The sequence below is a fragment of the Leuresthes tenuis genome, unplaced genomic scaffold, assembly GCF_036924035.1.
Source record: "Leuresthes tenuis unplaced genomic scaffold, fLeuTen1.0.hap1 SCAF_16, whole genome shotgun sequence".
In the NCBI taxonomy this organism is placed as follows: domain Eukaryota; kingdom Metazoa; phylum Chordata; class Actinopteri; order Atheriniformes; family Atherinopsidae; genus Leuresthes; species Leuresthes tenuis.
The window spans coordinates 25,415,759-25,436,382 of NW_027325370.1; the positions used below are offsets into that span (position 1 = coordinate 25,415,759).

The 20,624-nt window shown below is 38.0% G+C and overlaps 1 protein-coding gene across 1 annotated transcript in view; it reads left to right on the forward strand.

Annotated features, from left to right (window-relative positions):
- Window positions 1–647: 647 nt before the first annotated feature.
- The window catches only part of LOC140271906 (trypsin-3), a 34,383-nt gene continuing 14,406 nt past the window's right edge, over window positions 648–20,624 (forward strand). The window contains exons 1-8 of the mRNA XM_072367210.1: window positions 648–702; window positions 4,640–4,799; window positions 10,105–10,246; window positions 10,458–10,724; window positions 11,293–11,449; window positions 11,825–11,921; window positions 19,111–19,187; window positions 20,164–20,289. Of these exons, the coding sequence (XP_072223311.1) occupies window positions 648–702; window positions 4,640–4,799; window positions 10,105–10,246; window positions 10,458–10,724; window positions 11,293–11,449; window positions 11,825–11,921; window positions 19,111–19,187; window positions 20,164–20,289 (1,081 nt within the window). The remainder of the gene's footprint in view (window positions 703–4,639; window positions 4,800–10,104; window positions 10,247–10,457; window positions 10,725–11,292; window positions 11,450–11,824; window positions 11,922–19,110; window positions 19,188–20,163; window positions 20,290–20,624) is intronic.

A 20,624-nucleotide genomic window follows, 5' to 3' on the forward strand; every position in this document is an offset into this window, starting at 1 on the left:
ACACCTGCCTGAGCTATGCTCCATTTTTAATGACACCTTGATGACACCTTGACCTGGTCTGATACAAAAGCTTCAGCTGTCAAAACCCTCATTAATCCTTCCCGGGAAAATCATTGAGGGGGGGACTGTACAGCGGTGACAAACAACAGAGACCCCTACTGTATCTCCTTTAGTTTATTGTGTCAGTAGCCCATTTGATCTATTTTAGGATGTTTAATCACATGTGGACAAACTGTCAAAGACTTGAAATAATTGAGAGGGGCCACTACATCAGGGTAGCTGCTAAATTATACATTAAACCTAATAGATAACCATGACTTATTCGCTGACAGCAGCACAATAAGCACAGTGCATTCTTCTGCTTTCATGTGACAGTAAGTGGGCCAACAATAAATTGGGAGAATATGTAAACAATGGACAGGTATAGGACAGCTTGAGTAGGTCACAGAAGTGTTGCGACAAGAGAGCCACGTTGAGGAGGCTTCAATTATATATTGGCCTAAGACAAGGACGTGACCATGGAAACGGAAACAGAAACTATAAGAAACCTGAGAGTGCAGGTGAGATGTCTTCCCTTTAAAAATAGACAGGTAGCATACAGGTTAAGCCTGTCACTGGGTGTAGACTGCTCTTCCCTTTGTCTCAGTATGGTTCTTCTATCTTTACTGCTTTGTATACTGTTGGAAGTCCTGGCTGTAAACTGTAAGTAAACTTTTTCAACATAAATTAGTCATTTTTATTTTCTAGTATCATTAGAGGCTTTAAGTGAATTTACAAAAGCGACTTACAAGTAGGCAGATAGGGTAAGGGGGTCTTGCCTAAGGACCCCTACTGGAGGTAGTACCTTTCATGCAAGGGAGTTCATAATCTGAATGTACATTAAACTGTATCGATGTTATGTATTTATCTTATTGGTGTCCCTTCTATTATTTTCTTAAAACATAGTTTTTAGCATCTTTGGCATTCACAGTTCTGATGGTCCACTGAGAGAAAACGTGTGGCTCAGAGGCTTTTCATATCTGGGTATGATTGAGCACCATGCCACCTTAAAATCATACACTACACAAGCAGAGTATTATTTGTCTAAATGAAAAGATGAGAATATTTCAGAAAAGATCCAATCAACATGTTTTTTCTTTGGGATATTTTCAAGATCAAGGTACTTTTTGTGCTGTAGAATTCAGTGTAAGCCTTAATGATTTGGGGTTATGTTTTGTAAATAGTCTTAATTACATTTATTATATTAATTAAATTTTTTTTCATTTAAAACTGTAATATACTATTGGGAATGTAGTAAATAGCATGCACATGGATACCCTGTACAACAAAGACCACCATGCAGCCTGCAAATAACTCTAAAACAACATGAGACATTTTATATGAACTTAACAAGTATAGTTCCCTGAAAAAAACTAAATTTCGTCCGATGCCTCTTTTGAAAATACAGATGTAAAAAAAGATAACGTGAAAAAACTAGGGCTGTGCACATTAACGCGTTATTTTTGCGTTAACTAAAAAAAATGCTGTGGGACTCATAGGAAACAGAAAAGAAAAGAATGTCAGATGAAGCGGGCTAAACAAAGATGGAGAAGGTTACAGAAATTTTACATGGCCATTTTCATTTCAAAGTTTTTCCAGATGGCGCAGTCGACAGAGCCAAAGTTATTTGTAAGCACTGCAACGTTGAATTGTCTTATCACCAAAGTGTTTCAGTTCCTTCAGTGTACAGTTCCAGTAAAAGTGCGTTATATGCTACTTTTGAATTCATTATTTGATTTTGCGTAACAATGCAATTAATCATGATTCATCAGAGGAAATCATGTGATTAACGCGATTAAAGAATTTAATATTTGCCCAGCCCTAGAAAAAACAATATACTAAAAATCTTATGGCTTCTATATATTTTTTGGAATATTTCTATTTCCATTTCAAGGCAGATTCTATACAATAGAGACTATTTGTTGAAGGTTAAGTTCCACGGTCTTACATAATGCTCTCCAATGCACAGGCATGTGTGCGTTCATTTCAGACACCCAATCCATGCTGTGTGTAACGTATAGAGTTACTGTTTTGTTCCTGAGAGGCACCACTGCAACTCATTAGAGCTTCAGATCAGTATCTGCGACGCTAATGAGCTACAGTTTCATCCTTGACAGCAATTTGCGTGCTTGAAATTGCTATCAGTCACAGTGATCTACAACTTTGGTTTTCTCCATTAAGTATTAACAATGTCAATACACTCAGGGACTGATAACCTGTCCAGGGCGTACCCTGCCTAACACCCTGTGACACCAGCGATAGGCTCCAGCCCCCTGAAGGTATTAAAAATAGATGAATGGATAGATACTCTCATTGTCCTGAGAATCATTTTAGACATACTGGGGTCCTGAGAGCAAGTCTCTTGAATTCAAAACATTTAGGACTTGGCAGACAAAAGACTGAATAAGTAGGTGTGTTTATAACACTTCCAGGAGCTAATCAGGTCGATTATGAGGTCTTTGATATGTAATATGATTTTCAACACTTTTCTGTCAAAGGTGTTGTTCAGTAACTCCAAATCTCCCTTGAGATTTTCAAAGAGTCTATTTCTAACCTTAATGAGTCAGTACTTTTACATGACACTTACATTAATTTGACTGAAATCTTACAAGATCAAATCTCTCATTCATGCTAACTCAGCTTCAATTAGACTCAAACCGACCTAGATGCAAATGAAAGTAAAATTATTATTATTAGTCAGGAAGATAATTTGTGACAGGAAACACATCTCTGAATTAAAACTGTTTTAAAACTAGCAGTTTTGGCTAACAAGCTCAGAACACCAACCTTGAAAGTCCTCCTCAAAATGCAAGTTTCTCAGTGTTGTGTCCTCACTGTGCAGAAAGATGTTTAGCATTGCAGACTCCAAAGCTGAATGCCTTTTTCAAATTCATCAGTTTAAATTGGATATAATCTCTGATCTAACCTTTGGTGGACTTTTTGTGCTATAACTTATTTTAAATACAACTAAGAGCAAGAACATTCTCATCTATTTTCTTGGTTACCAGGGAGACAATTGCTTTTGTGAAAAAGGCATGGTCTTCAGACACCTTACAGAGAAAATTAGGCACTTTTGTTGTTTTCTGACTACTCCTGTTGTTTTTGGCGAGGTCAGGCTGTTATGAACTTTACTTAAACCTAGCTAAATAGTTTTTATGCCCAAACCTAACTAAATAAAAAGGAAAAAATCAAAAACCTTACCAAAAATCTCCAGAAAATTTTAATTTGGTAGCACTTTGTCTAAATAAAACAATCCAAAGCAATATTATTTTCAGTGTCTTCACTGACCAACTTCACTGTATTCTAAAAAACAAATTTGAAATTTAGTATTAGCAACACACTCAGAAAGGTTGTGGTTGAGGCATGTTTATCACTGTTCACTATAATCGTAGTTTTTCATCATTTGGGTACCTTTGGGAAGATACTAATTGTCAGAGTTTTGCAAGATGAATTTGTATCTATTCTTGTTGACTACAAGCTGTTAGTTACTTAATAGTTTGTGACCTTAATTGTCTGATTCTCACCTTCATGATGTGCCATACTTTTTCAACAGGAGACAGGTCTGGACTGCAGGCAGGCAACACACTCTGTGTGTATGAAGCCACATTGTTGTAACATAGGCAGAATGAGGTCTGGCTTTGTCCTGTCACCTTCCATGAAAAGACACGCTTTATGACTGGCATATGTCTCTCTAAAATTTCAATATACACCTCTACATCAATGGTACCTTCACACATGTACAAGTCATCCATGTCATTGTCACTGACGCACGCCTTTCACTTCTAACAGCCTGGATATCTTTCTCATTTTCGGCATGCCAAACCAGACATCAGTGTTATCCCAAAAGCTAAAACGTGGACTTGCTTGTGCTCACAGAACTCTGTGACATGTCTGTGCAGAATTAATGTATGGAATCCTCCTTGTGTAATGTAGCTTCAGGTTACATTTCTGGATGCAACAATGGCCTGTGTTGAGTGAAAGTGGTTTTCCAAGGCACTCCCAAGCCCATGAGACTATACTGATCATGGTGGCATGATGGTTTCTTCTGTGTCACCTGAGGGCTCAAACATCACTCAAAACCAACAGTGGTTTCTGTCCATTGGAGAAAAGTGAGGAATCGTGAGTAGGATTCGGCAGACATCTGTCAGCAGTGTTGTGTTGAGAGATGTCAAGCATCTTACCTAGTAACAGCCCTGCATTTCAAATTTCAGTAAAGCTGAAATTTCTTGGCTAAGAATACCAATAAATAAGACAAACAAGTCATAAGAGCTTGAATTATGACACAACTTAACTCAGACTTAACTCAAAACAGTTTTGCCTCTGAACTCTGTGTTAACACCAGAGAGATAATGATGGTGAGATTCCTCCTTCCTGGGAATCAATGCAACTCAGAGATGAGATTGTTTTAATATCGACCTGCTGAGCAAGAAGCATCTGTGTAGTGAAGTTCTCTGTTGTTGTTTTTTATGACTTGTAGTGTTCTCGGTGATGCTGCAACTGCTGTGATGAAGACTCAACCGTGTTAGCAGGGTGTTTGTTTTTTTGCTAAATCCAGTCTGAGTTAATCTTCTTCATACCTCTGTGTGTGTGTATGTTGCAGGTCAGGATGCTCCACAGGAACGCATAGTGGGAGGCTACGCACCAGTTCCACATTCTATCAAGTATGTTGTGTCGGTACAGACGACGTACCGCCAGCATTTCTGCGGGGGCTTCCTGATAAATAGATTCTGGGTAATCACAGCAGCACACTGTAATATTGGGTGAGCTTGTTTTGTTTTCTTTTGGTTTACCTCAGCTTGCGTGACCTCAGGCAGGCAGAAACACAAACTTTATGAAGTGGAAAATAAATCCCAGGTCACAGTCTTCCCTTTGTGCCCTGATTTAACTTTTTGTGAGGAAGCTGTTATATGTAGTAAAAAGTACATTTTCACAGAATGACCTAGAATTGGCTTCTTTTTTTATGAGTTAATGTGTATACATAGAATTTTATTGGAAGATTTTAAAGCCATATCAGATGGTCAGTTCTGTGAATTATCAGGACTGAAAGAAAGCACATGAAAACAATCCCAGCACACAATGGAGCTCTGTGCTGCTGCAATCTGACACAAGCAGAATGGTGGCATCGAAGCTTACTGACATACTTTCAGATAGTTTACAAGTAGTTTGGCTTATTAGGATGCAATCATCTCAGACATTGTCTGGTGTTTAATCCAGTATGTAGGGTTACATCAGTACATCAGTAAACTACTATAATATATCTTTTGTTAAATGACATACAGTATGCTGTATGTAAGCGGTTGTAAAGTTCCAAAATATATATGTTGCTTATTTCCCTGTGAGTGAAAAACTTTGAGAGTATGCAGTGTTGACAGACTTTTTATAACATTGTTAGAGAGTAGAGAGATGATACCAGGTCATGCCTTAGAACAAGCCCTGGAAATTATGATAAATGATGATAAATTAATGATTACTTCAGATCTTAGAAATGCACCTACCACCTTGTTCTCAAACTTTTACCACCAATTCGAGGTCCAACTTGAGGTTTTATATAATTGGAGCATGGCTTTAAGAGGCAAGATGTAGTCTGTAACCCCTTCTGATCTTCAGCATAAGTCAGAGAGTAACTCTACATTTATGGGCAAACATGTTATGTCCTGTTAGCAAGGTTAGCACCAGCACAAGGTCTTGGCAAGGTCATGTATTGCTATGGAAACAAAGAAGAGATTGGAGCACATTTTGATGTTAAACCAAACAGAGAGTGGAGCACAATCTGACAATAGATGGAAACACAATGGTTAAAATACCCATGTTCATGTGTACAGTGGTGCAGTGACTGACATTCAGTCCCATAACTAAGTTTTCTTTGCTTAGAGAAAACCCCTGTGTTCCTCAGCGTTTCAGTCAGTGTCACACTGTGCCAGCTTTGGAAAGATTTAATTCTGTTGTCCTTTTCTTGCAACTCAATTATTGGAAAAAGTCAAAGAGCTTATCAACTCATCACTCAGCTCAGGACAGCATTGTAATAGTTTTCTGCAGCAAGTCAGTGGAGTGGAACTGGGGAAATTACTTGCCCCTCAGTGTACATGTAAAAACACTGGCATTTAAAGGAAATCGACACGTGGTTCATTTGAAATTTTAAGGGGCTGCCTGATAGAATTTCTTGAGCATGATTTGCAACACTGACAATATTTTGAAGGGAGACTGACATTTTCAATGATTATCTAAAGAAAAACTGCCTCCAGTTTCGCTATAGTATTTGACTGTAGACTGCATCTCAATTAGTTTCATGCTGTTGCTTGATTAAATGATTAATTGAGAAAAAATGATAGATTAATGGATACTGAATATATTTACCATGTCCACCTCTAATTGGTGCTGATCAAATCTGTAAATCACAATAACTGTTCTGTACCCTGACTTGGGGATCACACTATTTCCAACATCAGAGAAAGGACAGAAATACATAAAGTAAAAGTTTTGGGATTTCAGCTAAAGTCAAATTACAATTTTTCCCCCCAACTTTCCCTGTTTTTTCTCACATCCTCCCACCCATTTCTCTTTAACAGAGGTACCCAGTTAAACTCAAACATGGGACACTGAGGTTCAGTGTAGCTCTTTAAACCTCTAACCAGTCTGGACAACCCTTCTTGTTCTGTTCTAATGTAATTCACCAAACGTAGAAGACTTCTTAAGCTTGTTTTATAGTTAGTGCGTAGCACCAGTCAAAATTTGTAACTTGGCGCGCGCGAAAAACGACAAATCGGATGGACCAATTCTCTCATTTGGAGGTGGAGGTGCTCTCTGAAGAGCTGGGTTTTCAAGAGTTTCTTGAAGATAGACAGGGACGGCCCTGTTCTGGTCGCGCTCGGTAGGTCATTCCACCATCGTGGGACGACACATGAAAAGAGTTTGGATTGTCTTAGGCGAGGTGTAGGCACTGCTAGACGACAATCCTGGGATGATCGGAGGGACCGAGTTGTGACATAAGCCTTTGCAAGAGCATTCAAGTAGATGGGAGCCGTTCCATTAAGCACTTTGTAGGCTAACATCGGTGACTTGAATTTGATGTGGACGGCTAAGGGTAGCCAGTGGAGTTCAATGAACAGAGGGGTGACGTGTGTTCTTTTGGGCTGATCGAAGACCAGACGCGCCGCCGCGTTCTGGACCATCTGCAGAGGTTTCATAGTACAGGCTGGGAGACCAGTTAGGAGAGCATTGCAGTAGTCAAGGCGGGAGATTACCAGGAGTTGGGTGGCATGTTGGGTTAGGTATGGTCTGGTCTTTCTTATGTTTAGTAATGCAAAGCGGCATGAACGAGCAGCCGAGGTAATGTGATCTTTGAAAGTTATTTGGTCATCAATCATGACACCCACGTTTCTAGCAACCTTTGATGGAGCAAGAGATAGGAATTCGGTTTGGATGCAGATGCTGTGGTGTATGGTTGGTTTGGCTGGGAAGACAAGCAGTTCAGTTTTTGGGAGGTTAACTTGGAGGTGATGGGCTTTCATCCATGTTGATATGTCAGAGAGACAGTCTGAGATTTGTGCTGAGACCGTGTGGTCATCAGGTGGGAATGACAGATAGAGCTGGGTATCATCAGCATAACATTGGTATGAGAAGCCATGTGATCGGATGATCTGTCCCAGTGAGTTGGTGTATATGGCAAAGAGAAGAGGTCCCAGTACTGAGCCTTGGGGGACCCCTGTGGTGAGGTGGTGCGCTGCAGAAGTGTGACCAAGCCAGGATACTTTGAAGGACCGACCAGTGAGGTATGATTCAAACCAGGAGTGTGCTCTCCCTGTGATGCCCATGCTAGAGAGTATGGACAAAAGGATACTGTGGTTGACAGTGTCAAATGCAGCTGATAAGTGGAGCAGGATAAGTACAGAGGACTTAGCTGTCGCTCTGGCTTCTTTTAAGGCTTCTGTCACAGCCAACAGAGCCGTTTCGGTGGAGTGTCCACTTTTAAACCCAGATTGGTTTGGGTCAAGGAGGTTGTTATGCGAGGGGTAATCGGTGACCTGCTTAAAGACCACCCTTTCAATGATTTTAGACAGAAACGGGAGGAGAGAGACCGGCCGATAATTCTCCACGAGTTGGAGGGAGGGAAGGTTTCTTGAGCAATGAGTATATAACCAGAACCACAATGAGTATATAAGTGTACAGATCAATAGGTATATGTAGTATTCTTACTGGATAATATAGGAATGAGATAGATGGCTCTTAACATGGCAAACCCATGTAAAAGTATTTCTTCTGATTATTCAAATCTTCTCACAACTCATAGATTTTTTTTCTGTAAATCTTTCATATTCACACAACAAAGCAATATGAGAGAGAATAATGGACTTACACAAATCTTCTATAACATTATAATCACTTAATCACATCCTTAATATTTAGTAGGTCCTCCTCATGCTGCCTAAAGATCAGTAACAATGTAGACAAATAACATCTGAGAGTTCCCCGGAGTGTCTAGTTATGGGATGTTAACTAAAGGAAATCAACATTTGGACCCTGTGACATGTGGAAAGGTGTCTTTGTGGGTTGGGATGGTTTTCCAGAAATCACATTAGATTGGCGTCTGAGGAGTTAGGGGCAGGCTGAACACCTCAGACTCTTTGTTGTGTTCTTTGAGCCATTTCATAAGCCGTTTTTGCAGGTCCCACTGCTGTCCTGTCCTGGGATGGCTGTTGTCAATTCATTGGTGTGGTTGGTCTGTAAAAATGTTAAGTAGTTGGAAAGTGTCAATGTTACATGGAAGTGAATGGCAGGATGGAGGTTTTCCAATCACAGCATTGCACTGTAACAATATGAGCAGTGCCACTCACTTTACGGGTCTGTGCACTTAATGTTGTGGTAGATCTGCATACTATTTTCAGGTGGCCAGAAACACTGTGCTAAATAAAATCCACGTAACTACTGGATGATGTAATTTGAAAAAAGTTGTTGTGTAACTGTAGTTTCCACATAATGCACCACATTTTACATCATAACACGGAAAGCACTTAGGTAATTAACCCTAATACAAGAACACTCAAGTCAAGTGGTCCAATTCCAGGAACTTAGATTGTGCAAGCTCTGTTACTGAAAGACCAAAATAGATAACACATCTTTCCTGCTGTAATTTTATTATCTGCAATGAAAATACTCAGTGAAGTCAAACTTAAAAAAAAACAATCATGAAATAGTTGGAATTTGTTCTATTCTATACTATATAAGTTTTACGATCCTGGAACCGAAGCAGCTAAATGGAATTCAGCTATCATTCATTTTAATGTGTACACAATTTTTAAAAAAAAACGTGACATGCTGAAACATCTTCCATAAAAAGGGTCAATGATCAAAGCTTATGCTTAGACTTCTGTTCAAACTGTAATAAGCTTAAACCCAAAACTGCCTATAAAATAGAAATAAATCTCTATATATGATCTCTTGTGGAAACTCAAGAAATAAAGACTACATAAACTACATTTAATTTGTTGCTATAAGAAATAAACATTCATAGCTACTTTTTTTGTTTGTTACTTAGCAGAGCCAAGTTCACCCAAAGTGCATTAAAGCACATACATAAAGGCAAAGGGAACAAAAGAGAGTAGATAAAATGAACAACAGAGGAAAAATAACTGAAACACATGAAAACAGACACTAACAACATCAATCATCTTTTACTGTTTTTTTTGTATACTGTTTGTTGTATATATGAATAAGCTTTTCTTGATTAAATACAAATATTGTTATATGATACTTAGAAGAAGATTATTCTCTTTATGAATCTTTTCAGTGAATATCAAAATTAGTTTTTACATCTATTTACAGAGGTCAGGCTCATGAACTCAGTTCTACAATGACTGGGTTTTATAAAACAGAATCAGGTGTAACTTTTCAAATCAGGTGAAAAGTGCATAGTATTATGCTCTTACTTTTTGCAGGTATTTTACTTTTTAAGAAACTGCTCATCAACTTTGGAAAGGTGCTGATCAACATTCTTTCTAAGAATAAGCTTATAAGCTGCTAACTGTAGCAATTTTGTCCATATTTTAAGACTATTTTTTTTATTTTCAGGGTGAGCAAAATGATGGTTGTGGCAGGAGACTACTCTTTGACCATTTACGAAGGCACAGAGCAAGAAATCCAACCCCAGTTTTTGGTGCCCCACCCTGCGTACAACAGCACCACAAACAACAATGACATTATGCTTATAAAGGTATGAAAATACAAGCCTTTTCCTTTATTTATTAGAAATAGAAATAGAAAAAGAAAAATACTTTATTCATCCCCCAGTAGGGGAAATTCAAATTAGTCAAGTAGCTCAAAAATTTTAAATATTTACAATGATTGTATATTAGAAGGTAACTGAAGGTGTACCTATCCTCAGTCGGACTGTTCACTGATCACACTGCCCACAATCTCTCCAGCTCAAGGCTCCGATCTATCTGAACAGCTATGTTTCCATCGTTCTGCTGCCCAGGCAGGACGCTGCCATAGCAGAAGGCAGAGTGTGTCGAGTGTCAGGATGGGGATACACCAGCCCAGAAGGAGGGCAGATTCCCTCCACACTTCGAACTGTCAAGCTTCCCATAATCTCCTCAGAAAAATGTAACAGCAGTGAGTCGTTCAATGGTCGCATCACAGAAAACATGCTGTGTGCCGGTTACAGTATCGGCGGAAAGGATGCCTGTCAGGTAAGAGGGCTTTTTTAGCCAGTGTATGCTTATATTTCTTTCCACTTTCCCAAAAGTTATCAAAATAAGTTGGTGAAAAGTGTACTTAGAAATGTGTCCCTAAAACACATTATCTTTGTTAGGCAATGTTAAAAAGCAAGATGCTCAAACAGAAGAGATTTCAGCTGTAGATTAATACACAAATTCACAGCAATGAGTATTCATGTAAGCAGAAAGAGAGAGGTGAGTGTTTCATCTGCTCACTATCCATCCCAACAACCTTCTGCTGACCCCAGTGCAGTTCATAAACTTAGCGCCACTTCATTCACTCACCAAAAAATAAAAGATTCTGGACATATCCAGTTACAGAATATGTTTTCTGAGAGCAATGGTTAAGAAGCAGAAGAATATAAGACCAAGGGCACTGACAAATTGAAGTACTTCATGCTGTGGTAACATAAACAACTCTTATTAGTTGCTGGTGTCACTGGATATATAAAAGTGTCCTGCTCAGCAAAATGTGACTTTAGTAGGACGTTTGACATATTATAATACAATCCCTTGTGTTTCCTCCATGCTGTGGCTTTAGGGGGACTCAGGAGGTCCACTTGTATGTGATGGCCGGGTCTATGGAGTGGTGTCGTGGGGGACAGGTTGTGCTGATGCCCAGTTTCCCGGGGTCTACACTGCCATTTCTAAGTTCCGCAGATGGATAGACAATATCATATTTAGCTACTACAGCAGATGTAAGAGGGATTGAAGTTCAGTGTTAACTGATTTTTGACTTGACATTCTTATTTAACTGTTGCCTTCTTTGATCAGATGTTATGTTCGTTTTACCATTTGTGCACATTTGAGGACATAATCATATGTTAAAGAGTTTGTTCTACATTTTGGGAAGTTACCTTATTTGCTTTCTTGCTGAGAGCTAAATGTAAAGATTGATACCTCTCCTATAGTTGCAGTATATTTCATATTTTATAGGTGAAGCTAAAGACAGCAGTGTGTTAGTTCAATTTAGATTATTTTAGCATAAAGGCTTGAAATAGAATAACCAAATTAGCATGTTGAATCTTTTGTTGAAGAGATATTTCATTTATGATCTTATTCTTCTTTTCAAGTGGTGACTTATGACTTGTCAGTGTTTTTACCTGCAGGAGACAACGACAGCAAAGTCAGCGAACTTACAGTTTGGAGAGTCAAAAGGTTTCCTGGCAGGTGAGCTAAAGCTAAATGCTAACAGAAGGGGGCCAAGAGAAGAGCAAAATTTTTGCCACTTAAAATAACTAAGACCTCAAAAATTTCATAGTGCTTCAAGTGAGAGCTGTACCGTGGATTTTTACACTATGTCACTTTAGACAGTTGTTTACTATGTCACTTCACTGCAGAACATCCATTCAGAAATTCATCCATTCAGAATTCTATGGCCAGACGTTGTTGGAATGAGACCACTCTGTGTAACCATAAAAAGTCACAAGAAATATCCCTTTATGACTGTGTGTACAAAAACTAAAGCATAAAAACTATTTTCACACACACAATGTCAGGCAAAACAAGATATGCAAACCATATTTCCACATAGATTGATGTGCCATATCACTGACTTTCAAAATCACAGCTTTCAAAGCCTTGAGTATCCTTTGTGAAAAGCTGTAGGCCAGTGCACTCACGATTATGTGAAAAAAAGGCCACAGCTTCCTCATCACAACTCATAATTATTTGTGTGACCCAATACAGCAAGCCTTCTAAAAAAAAAAAAGGGGGGGGGGTATCCTGTTTGAAAAAATTTTTTTAGATAATCAGTTGAGAGCAATTTTCTATATTCCTCCAAACTAATAATTTTTGGGATCAACACTTTTGGTCAAACAAAAATGCTGTTTGAACGTTCTATTTAAGCTTCTGGTAGTTTCTAAAATTACAATTCATCAATTGAGAAAACTGTCTAAATTTAAATTCCAAATGTGAAGTTTTTGCTTTTTTGTTTTGTCTTCCAGTCCAAAAAATTTGAGGTTCTACTGTAGAATATTTTTTTTTGTTTGTGGGTTGGTTGTACGAAATGGAAAATAAAGCATCAAATAATAATCCATTTTTTATTTTTATTTTGATCAGTAGCAACTTTATAAGACAATATATGCATACAGGATTTCTCTTCTGTCAGTTTGGATGTGTGTTTACGCAGTTACCCTAATAGTGTCTAAATGCGGGGGATAATAAAACAGCTGTTTTATTATTTTATTTTATTATAACTGATCATTTGGTTTTTGGAATGGAGCTGACTTAGGTAGTTATGATCATTACCTGTTTCACAAGATTTTTTTTTTTTATCATATTGATATAAGTCTGGCACTATGTAGAAAGCACCTTGAAAAGTGAGAGTTGAGCAAATTAATGGAATGTGGCAAAAGGAAAAAAAAAAAGGCCGGGTGTATTGAAACAATAGAATACATTTTATTGTTATCTTGTGTTATACACAAATAAATTACCCATCAACCCTTATCCCACCCACTGTTTTGGTAATTTCTTTATATAGAATAAGAAAGATGACATTGCAGCTCGGAGGCTTGTTGTCACTGTGTTCTTTTTAATAGATCTGACCGGTTGTTTGGACAGCTTAGAATCAAAGTCATCCTGTCTATTCAAGTCAATAGAGCTACTACAGGCAGACAATGATAAGTCACTACATTATAAATTATTTACAACAACCACCAACCCATTTGATCGAGAGTGTAAGTCTTGGTTGCTTGTCACCTGCCTCCCTCAAACAAATATTATTATCCCAGAACTGGAATACCTACATGAACTATGTAGAGAGCCAATCTTCCTTCTGAGCAATCTGTGTCAAGACTTTGAGGAAATATTTGACTCCTTCTTCCTCCTAATGATGCAGCAGCCTCAGCCAACAGAGATTCCTATAAAGACAAGCAGTCGGGAAGCCAGGTGAAATCACTACAGACTACATCACACCTGATACGTGTTGGGGGATCACAACATAATGAATAGTTGATGGCCTATATCAGAGCAAGCTCTGATTTCACTGCTTGGCCATGTTTATTCTGTCCTAATGGGTGTGTCAGTGATCCCGTTGATTGATGGATTTCTTCCTCTTTCATGTAATTGATTTTACAAGCTTAGTTACATGAAGGTAGAGTTCCTTTGTTCTGGTTTGAGGAAATCTCTCTGCAGAGTATATCACCTGATATGGTTAATGCTAACCTTCCTATATGCTTGCTGGGTTACAGAAAAAAGAGATCCCTTTCTCTGTGTTGTATAAGATAGAACTGATTTAGGCAAACAAATTGTGGCTACTACCCGAATAACCTCTTCAGTGGACAATGCTTTGTGGAAGAAAAAACATTTTACAATAATAATGGTTTCCTTTCCCCCAAACTAGGTGTCAGTATCCCTTGACTTTCAGTATGTGTTGCTCATTTAAAGGTTACTTCATTGCCTCAGACAGAATTTTGAGGTTGAATTTAGATGATGCTTAAAGAAGTACATACACACGAAATACACAATAAATTAATTGCATTTTTAGTCATAAAATATCAAATGTCAAATTAATTTAATATAGATTAAATTAAGACATGTAAATAAAGAAAATACATAAAATAAAATAATTGGTATTTATCAGTCAATAAATTAATGCTATTGCCTTTGAAATTGAATTTTTCAAAGGATGTGACTTTAATTCTGGCGACCTGTCCAGGGTCTACCCCAACTCTCGCCCAATGACAGCTGAGTTAGGCTGTAGCTCCCCTGCTACCCTGAGTTGGATTAAGCAGGTATAGAAAATGGATGGATGGACGCAACTTTAATCAATTCATTTTCCAAAGTTCCATATTTATTTGCTACCTCTTTTTTTCCATTCCATTTCATATATTTTTTAAAAAGTGCATGATTATCTTAATCCACTACTACCCAATAGCATTTGGCTTATGAGTGCAATAGGAATCAGCATTAAGTCCTGTTTCAGTTGTCTATGCAGTAGAAGTATTTATCAGCTTCACCTCCAATCAACATTGATGGGAACACAGACCCAGATGCACATGCAACTTTTTAATGAGGGTACAACGCTCTGGACAACAAAAGTGGGCTCAGCTAACTATTCTCGAAAGAAAAACAGATTTATTAACCTGTTAATATTAACTGACATCTCACATAGAGGATATGAAACTGACAGCAGTAACGAGTGGACATATTGAGATGAGACTAGTTGATTTTGCCCTCCTGCAAGACAGCTGGCAACTCACTCTCAGTCTTGCTGTCAGGGGCTACTGTCTTTGGGTCAGCCAGAAATATTAGATAAAATAAATTATCTTAGAAAGTTAGTCATTGTCAGAAACTGGGATTCAACACAATCTATAGTATACAGTGTAATACCATCCCTTCTTGTTGTCATGGCTTATGAGCTTATGTGAGGTAGTCGTAGTTACTGGAACTCCAGTTCTGTTTTCGGAAACACGCTGCTATTGGCAATGGGAAAGGATTTATTTGTATGAAAGTAGCCACATTAAAAAGATAAAGATAAAAATACAAAAATCATTTTGACAGGCTACAGTACCTTTGGTGGAAAAATGGTGTAATGTCAATCAGACAGGGCAGGTCAGACAGGTCTCTTTTCCTATATGGAAACAGACATTTATCAACTGTAACATTTCCGTCAGAAGCTCTGAATTGGACAGCAAAAACATGTAGACAAAAAGAAGACTACTTAAGACTACTTAAGTTCCTGAAAGAAAAGTAATTAAACAATACTGTGTTGCTGGCAGTTTTTACACAACCATTTTCAGGTACACAAATTAAGTCAATGATTGCAAATTAATGCAAAATTAGACTTTAACCAGTGACAACTTTTTTGGAAAAGAGTGATATAAGACTTACATGCTGAATAAATGCATATTTTTCTAAATGAGGTTATTTAGATTGGGTTATTTGAATACTGAGACAATGTTTAATTTTTAACAATGACTTGTATTAATCTTTTCTTTTTTTTTTCCAAAGTAAAATCTTAATCTGATGAATAATTTAGATAATTCAACAAACCTAAAAACTCTTCAGTCCTCGACAGACACTAACATGTATGCATGCATTAATGTTGGGGCTGAAGTGCTTAGTGCTGTGAAACGTTTTGTCAAATTGTAAAATAGAAAATGTTTCAGATTACAAGAACATAATGCATAAGTAACTGTTTGAAGAATATGACAAAGGTTTTTAAAATAGCTAATTTTTGCCACCAGAGGGCATTTGATTAAAGCATGAGGAATAAGAAAACAACAGATGTAGTGGAGGCCTGCTGGCACTTCCTCCTCTTCGCCTCTTTTCTGATTAAAATAAGCTTGTCCTCTGAAGAGTTGTGTCTCTGCATAAAAATGTTGCATCATACCTCAAACTCCGAAAATGTAACACAGTCATGAACATGTTTTTACTCAGCTAATGAGGCTCTGTTAAAGGAAATCTGAGAAGAGGGGAGTGGACAGAACAGAAAGAGGACAGTGTTGTTAGTCTGAATGGCCTTAGTCCCCTGTTCTCCTTTATAGCCGTGGTGCAGATTCTTGGAGGCCTGAAAACTGTTTGAGATCAGATTGATGCCAAGAAGCTTCGAGGCATGACAGAAGCCGAGATGAAAACGCGACTGGATGATTGTGCAGCATTCACCTCACAACCAAAGAGCCATTCAACTTCACTGACAGCCTTTTTTTGCATTTTTTATTTCCATCTCTTCTTTATATTTAACAATGTCTGTACTTTATCATTTTCTAACTGTTTCCCTCCTTAATTCTTATACATCCCTTCAGCCAGCAGTCATTTTTGAGAAACTGGGACAAAAGGCATTTGTTAAATATGTAGTAGATAGAATAATTGTCTCAGAGGCAAAGCCTGAAATATGATTCCCTGCCCCCATCATATTTAAGAAAATACATTTATCATCACCCTCTGTAAATGATTTTTGGTAAAAGAAATTGACAGAGAATACAGAAAAACTAGTCTGTGCTCGTATGCAGTCGAGCTTTCACTCATAGTTGCTTTATGGTAAAAGCATTCTTGTGACTGCTTAGAGACCAAAAATAGATGGTCTTGAACAAATTCAGAGGACAATGAGTGGGCTGAATGTCTGAATCAGCCACTCAAGTTCAGGCAACTACCAGAAAACATAGCTCATAGTCAGTCTCTGGGAGTTTAGAAACTGTGAAAAGATTAAGCATTAGCTGAATCATACAGCAAGTAATGTATTTGCAGTTTAGAGGGCAGAATCCTCATTTTTTAGTTACCTTATCTCATAATTCAGCTGACATTCTGTGAGGTTTTTACGACCAGTCAGAGTTAATATCCATTAGGTCTAAAAATGGGCCATTTGGTTCTCTCCATATTTTATCTGACTGATAAAATAGTCAAGTGTTGGATCCTAACACAACTGGCAGTGCGCAACTGTGAGAATGCAGCTGAATGTTAAAAACCCTGGTGTTTATATAGTCAGGGTGAGAAGCACAGGAAAAGCTTCCTCACATTTACAAATGGTTCATTACATTCCATCATAAAGTGATCAGGTATTCCACGCCCCAGATTTCCTCTGAAAAATAGTAGGTGTGTACCAACTCTGTGTGTGTGTGTTAGCATTTCTAAAGCAGAGCTGGTGTGATAAGGGAACAAGATTGCAGGTGTAGCTGTACGTACTACTCAGATACAGGATACTGTCTTAGTTACCCAACATAGATACATAACACAAGAACACAGAGACAAGACATCTACTCAGCTCAACAAAACACAGATTAGAGCAATTAGAGGAGGGGATAACACGTACAAGAGGAGTTACAGACTAAAGGAAAGGAAAATGTCAGACTCAGGCAAGCTTTGAGGTGCAGGAAAGTAGATAATGATGTACGCTGAGTGGTGGGATTGGGATAATAATTGCTAATGACAGCCCTTCATTCCATGACAGATGTTTAATGTGCAGGAAAAATGGGGAAATCTTTTCATCCTACCTGAGAGTTCAGAGAGACGTCTGTGAGGATTCCTTGTTTCATACACATTTCACCGAACTTATTAGTGTGATTACTAAATACAGACAAGTAAATGGTTTTAATATTTTGCATGTAAAGACTTAACAAAAGGATTTTTAAAAACTACTACATCCATTCACCCACCTTTTTTGTGCCTCTGTACTTCTTAATGCTCCATGATTTATCAAGTTTTCCCCTCAGAGGGTTAGCAGAAACTAGAGCACTTTAATTATGTTTCCTAACTTAATGCTGAGCTTCAAAGGGAGGCACTGCTTTAATTTGTAGGAAAGATATGGATGATGGCACCCTAAAGCCTCAGATCAGAGCCCACGGACATTGTTTCCCAAACTCTTTATGAAATCTTAACGAGACTGAGTCGTGTGTACTGTAGTAGTTGCTTTTTTTAGTGGAGGAATTGATATGGCACATATACACAGGAACTGCATTTAACCACAATTCTGATGAGTATTGTCAATTGTAGCAACTTTATATTTCTGGTACACTGTGTTTTAAGTTGAACTTCAGTGATTTTTAATCCTCTAATTGTAGCACCCCTATCCTATAATGTTAAGTGAATGAATGGGTAAAAGGTTTATTCAGGTGAATCTGGATGAATGCACTGCAACTTAGAAAATATAATGAAATATATCATTCATCCACATTGAGAGTGGAATGAAAAATGTTAAAAAAAAAGAAAAGATTGGGCATGAAGAAAAAAAACCCATCAAGGTAAAAGAAAAAAAGGGGGGTTATTTGTTGCAGAAAAGAATACATCATATGATCAATGAGTTGTAAAAAACAATTAAAAACTTTTGAAAAGAGAGCTATAGAAAAGAAAATCTAACTGCACTTTAGGCTGTTAAATAAAACAAGAGCGTAAGTCCTTGATGTGGGTTTGCAGTGGTGAAATGATAAATAATTAGTAACCTCATAATAGCATTTCTCACTACCTTATTATCACTGACAATGATTATTAATTGCAAATGTTAGTTGGAATCAAAACCTGCTTACATTGAATGCATAAGTATTACCAGTCCAATTACACAGAATCTTAAACAGTCAAACATCTTTCGGCATTGAGCAATTTTATTCTTAACACTTTATGCACATTTTTCATGATAATACACTTTTCAAATATGATTTCCAATGTGCACTTTCAAAGAGTGATATTGCTCTCGGGCTGTTGTTTTGCTAAGGTCAGAGTCAACTTTTGCAGCTGAGAAGTTAGAAGAAAAAGTGAAAGTACCTTGGAAAACAGAGGAAGAGTCTCGAACTACTGATCTCTTGCAGTAGTATAGAAGTATAATAGTTGTAATAGCAATAGTAAAATAATGCCATTTACCACTCTTCCTCCTCATAAGTAAGAAATTAAAATAAACAGTGTCTAAAGTGTGTACACTGTCATGCAGTAAGACATCACAGGTAAACGATGCCATCGTGCAGCAACACGTCGCAGATGAATGTTACCAGCTGTTGAAACTTAAATGTACTCAATATGGCTGTTGTTCCACACTGTGAAAAAAAATCATTCTAAATAAGCAAACTTCTCATTTAAAACTTGACAGTCATGTCTCACTTGTATCGCGTGTGTCATGTTTAGAAATACCACATTTGGGGTACAAATAGAGGAGGAACATCTCTACCGAAGATGACTATAGAACTTAACAAATCAAAACTCTCCAAAAAAAACAAAAAACGGAGGAACAAAATAGGCTGTGAAACTTACTGTGATGAATAAATAAATTATTGATATGAATAACTCAACAAAAATAGCACTGCAGGAGGATTGCTCACTGCAGGCTCGAGGAAAGTGTGGCTGTGAACGCTGTGGAAACTATGGATCAAGAGGCGAGTCATGAAGCTCATGGGAAGAGAGACAACATACTGGCACAAGACAAGGGAAACGCAGACTATTTGAATACATGAGGAGCCATGGGAAACAGGTGGAAACACTTTAGAATCAGGGAAGACAATCAGACACTTGACACAGGAGGAAGGGCAAGGTACCTGAAACGAGATGGAGGTCAATATTTCAAAATAAAACAGGAAATGACGAGACAAGACATGAATCAAAGCATAAATCATGACACAGTCATGACAGACAGCACATGCAGTGTCACAACTGAGTCTGAGGTGTTTTTTAACATGCAACTACCAACCTGAGAGTGCGTGTGAAGCTCACTTTCCACAAATGCAGTATAAAAGGTGATCTTGCAACTGCAGGCTTTTAAGAAATGATCTCTGTCACTGAGAAAATGAAGCAGAGCCACAGTTGGACACAGGTCAGAAACTGTCACCTTTAACTCTACATTTGAAGTGGATTGTACTCATCAAAGAGATGGTTTCCCTCTTGTGTGTATGTTAAACTAAAATCTTTCAGCTCTTGGCCATGTCCAGGAGACCTGGTTCAGGAGAAACAATGATTGCACAGAACAAGTCATTTCTACTTCTGTGCCTCACAGCCAACACATATCACTTCCAGCAGATAGAGATGGAGATGGCAGAGAGATTACATCTCATCTGTATGCAGAATGGAAGAACCTCTGTCATCCCTACTTTGCTGCCTGCTGCTGCCTTGAGGAGGAGGGGTGGGAATCAATACAGAGAAAGAGAGACTGATTGAATATTGGAGCACCTTGGCCATATCTAAACACTCCACACTACATCCTGTATATTTCAAAGCAGGGACAGCTGTTAATGAGGCTGGAGCACCAATAAGCAATGCAAAAACTAATATTTGATAGATTTTTTTTAACGTCAGGACGTAAAGAGAGCAATCTGTCCAAGTCAACAACTGATGTCACAACACTCCTTGTAAGACTTGAGCATCAAAATAGCTGAGACATGCTCTCAGACTTGGTTAAACGGGATCTGATTTCGACATGTGAATAATAGAGGGCAAATGTTTTTTGTATGGCAGCCC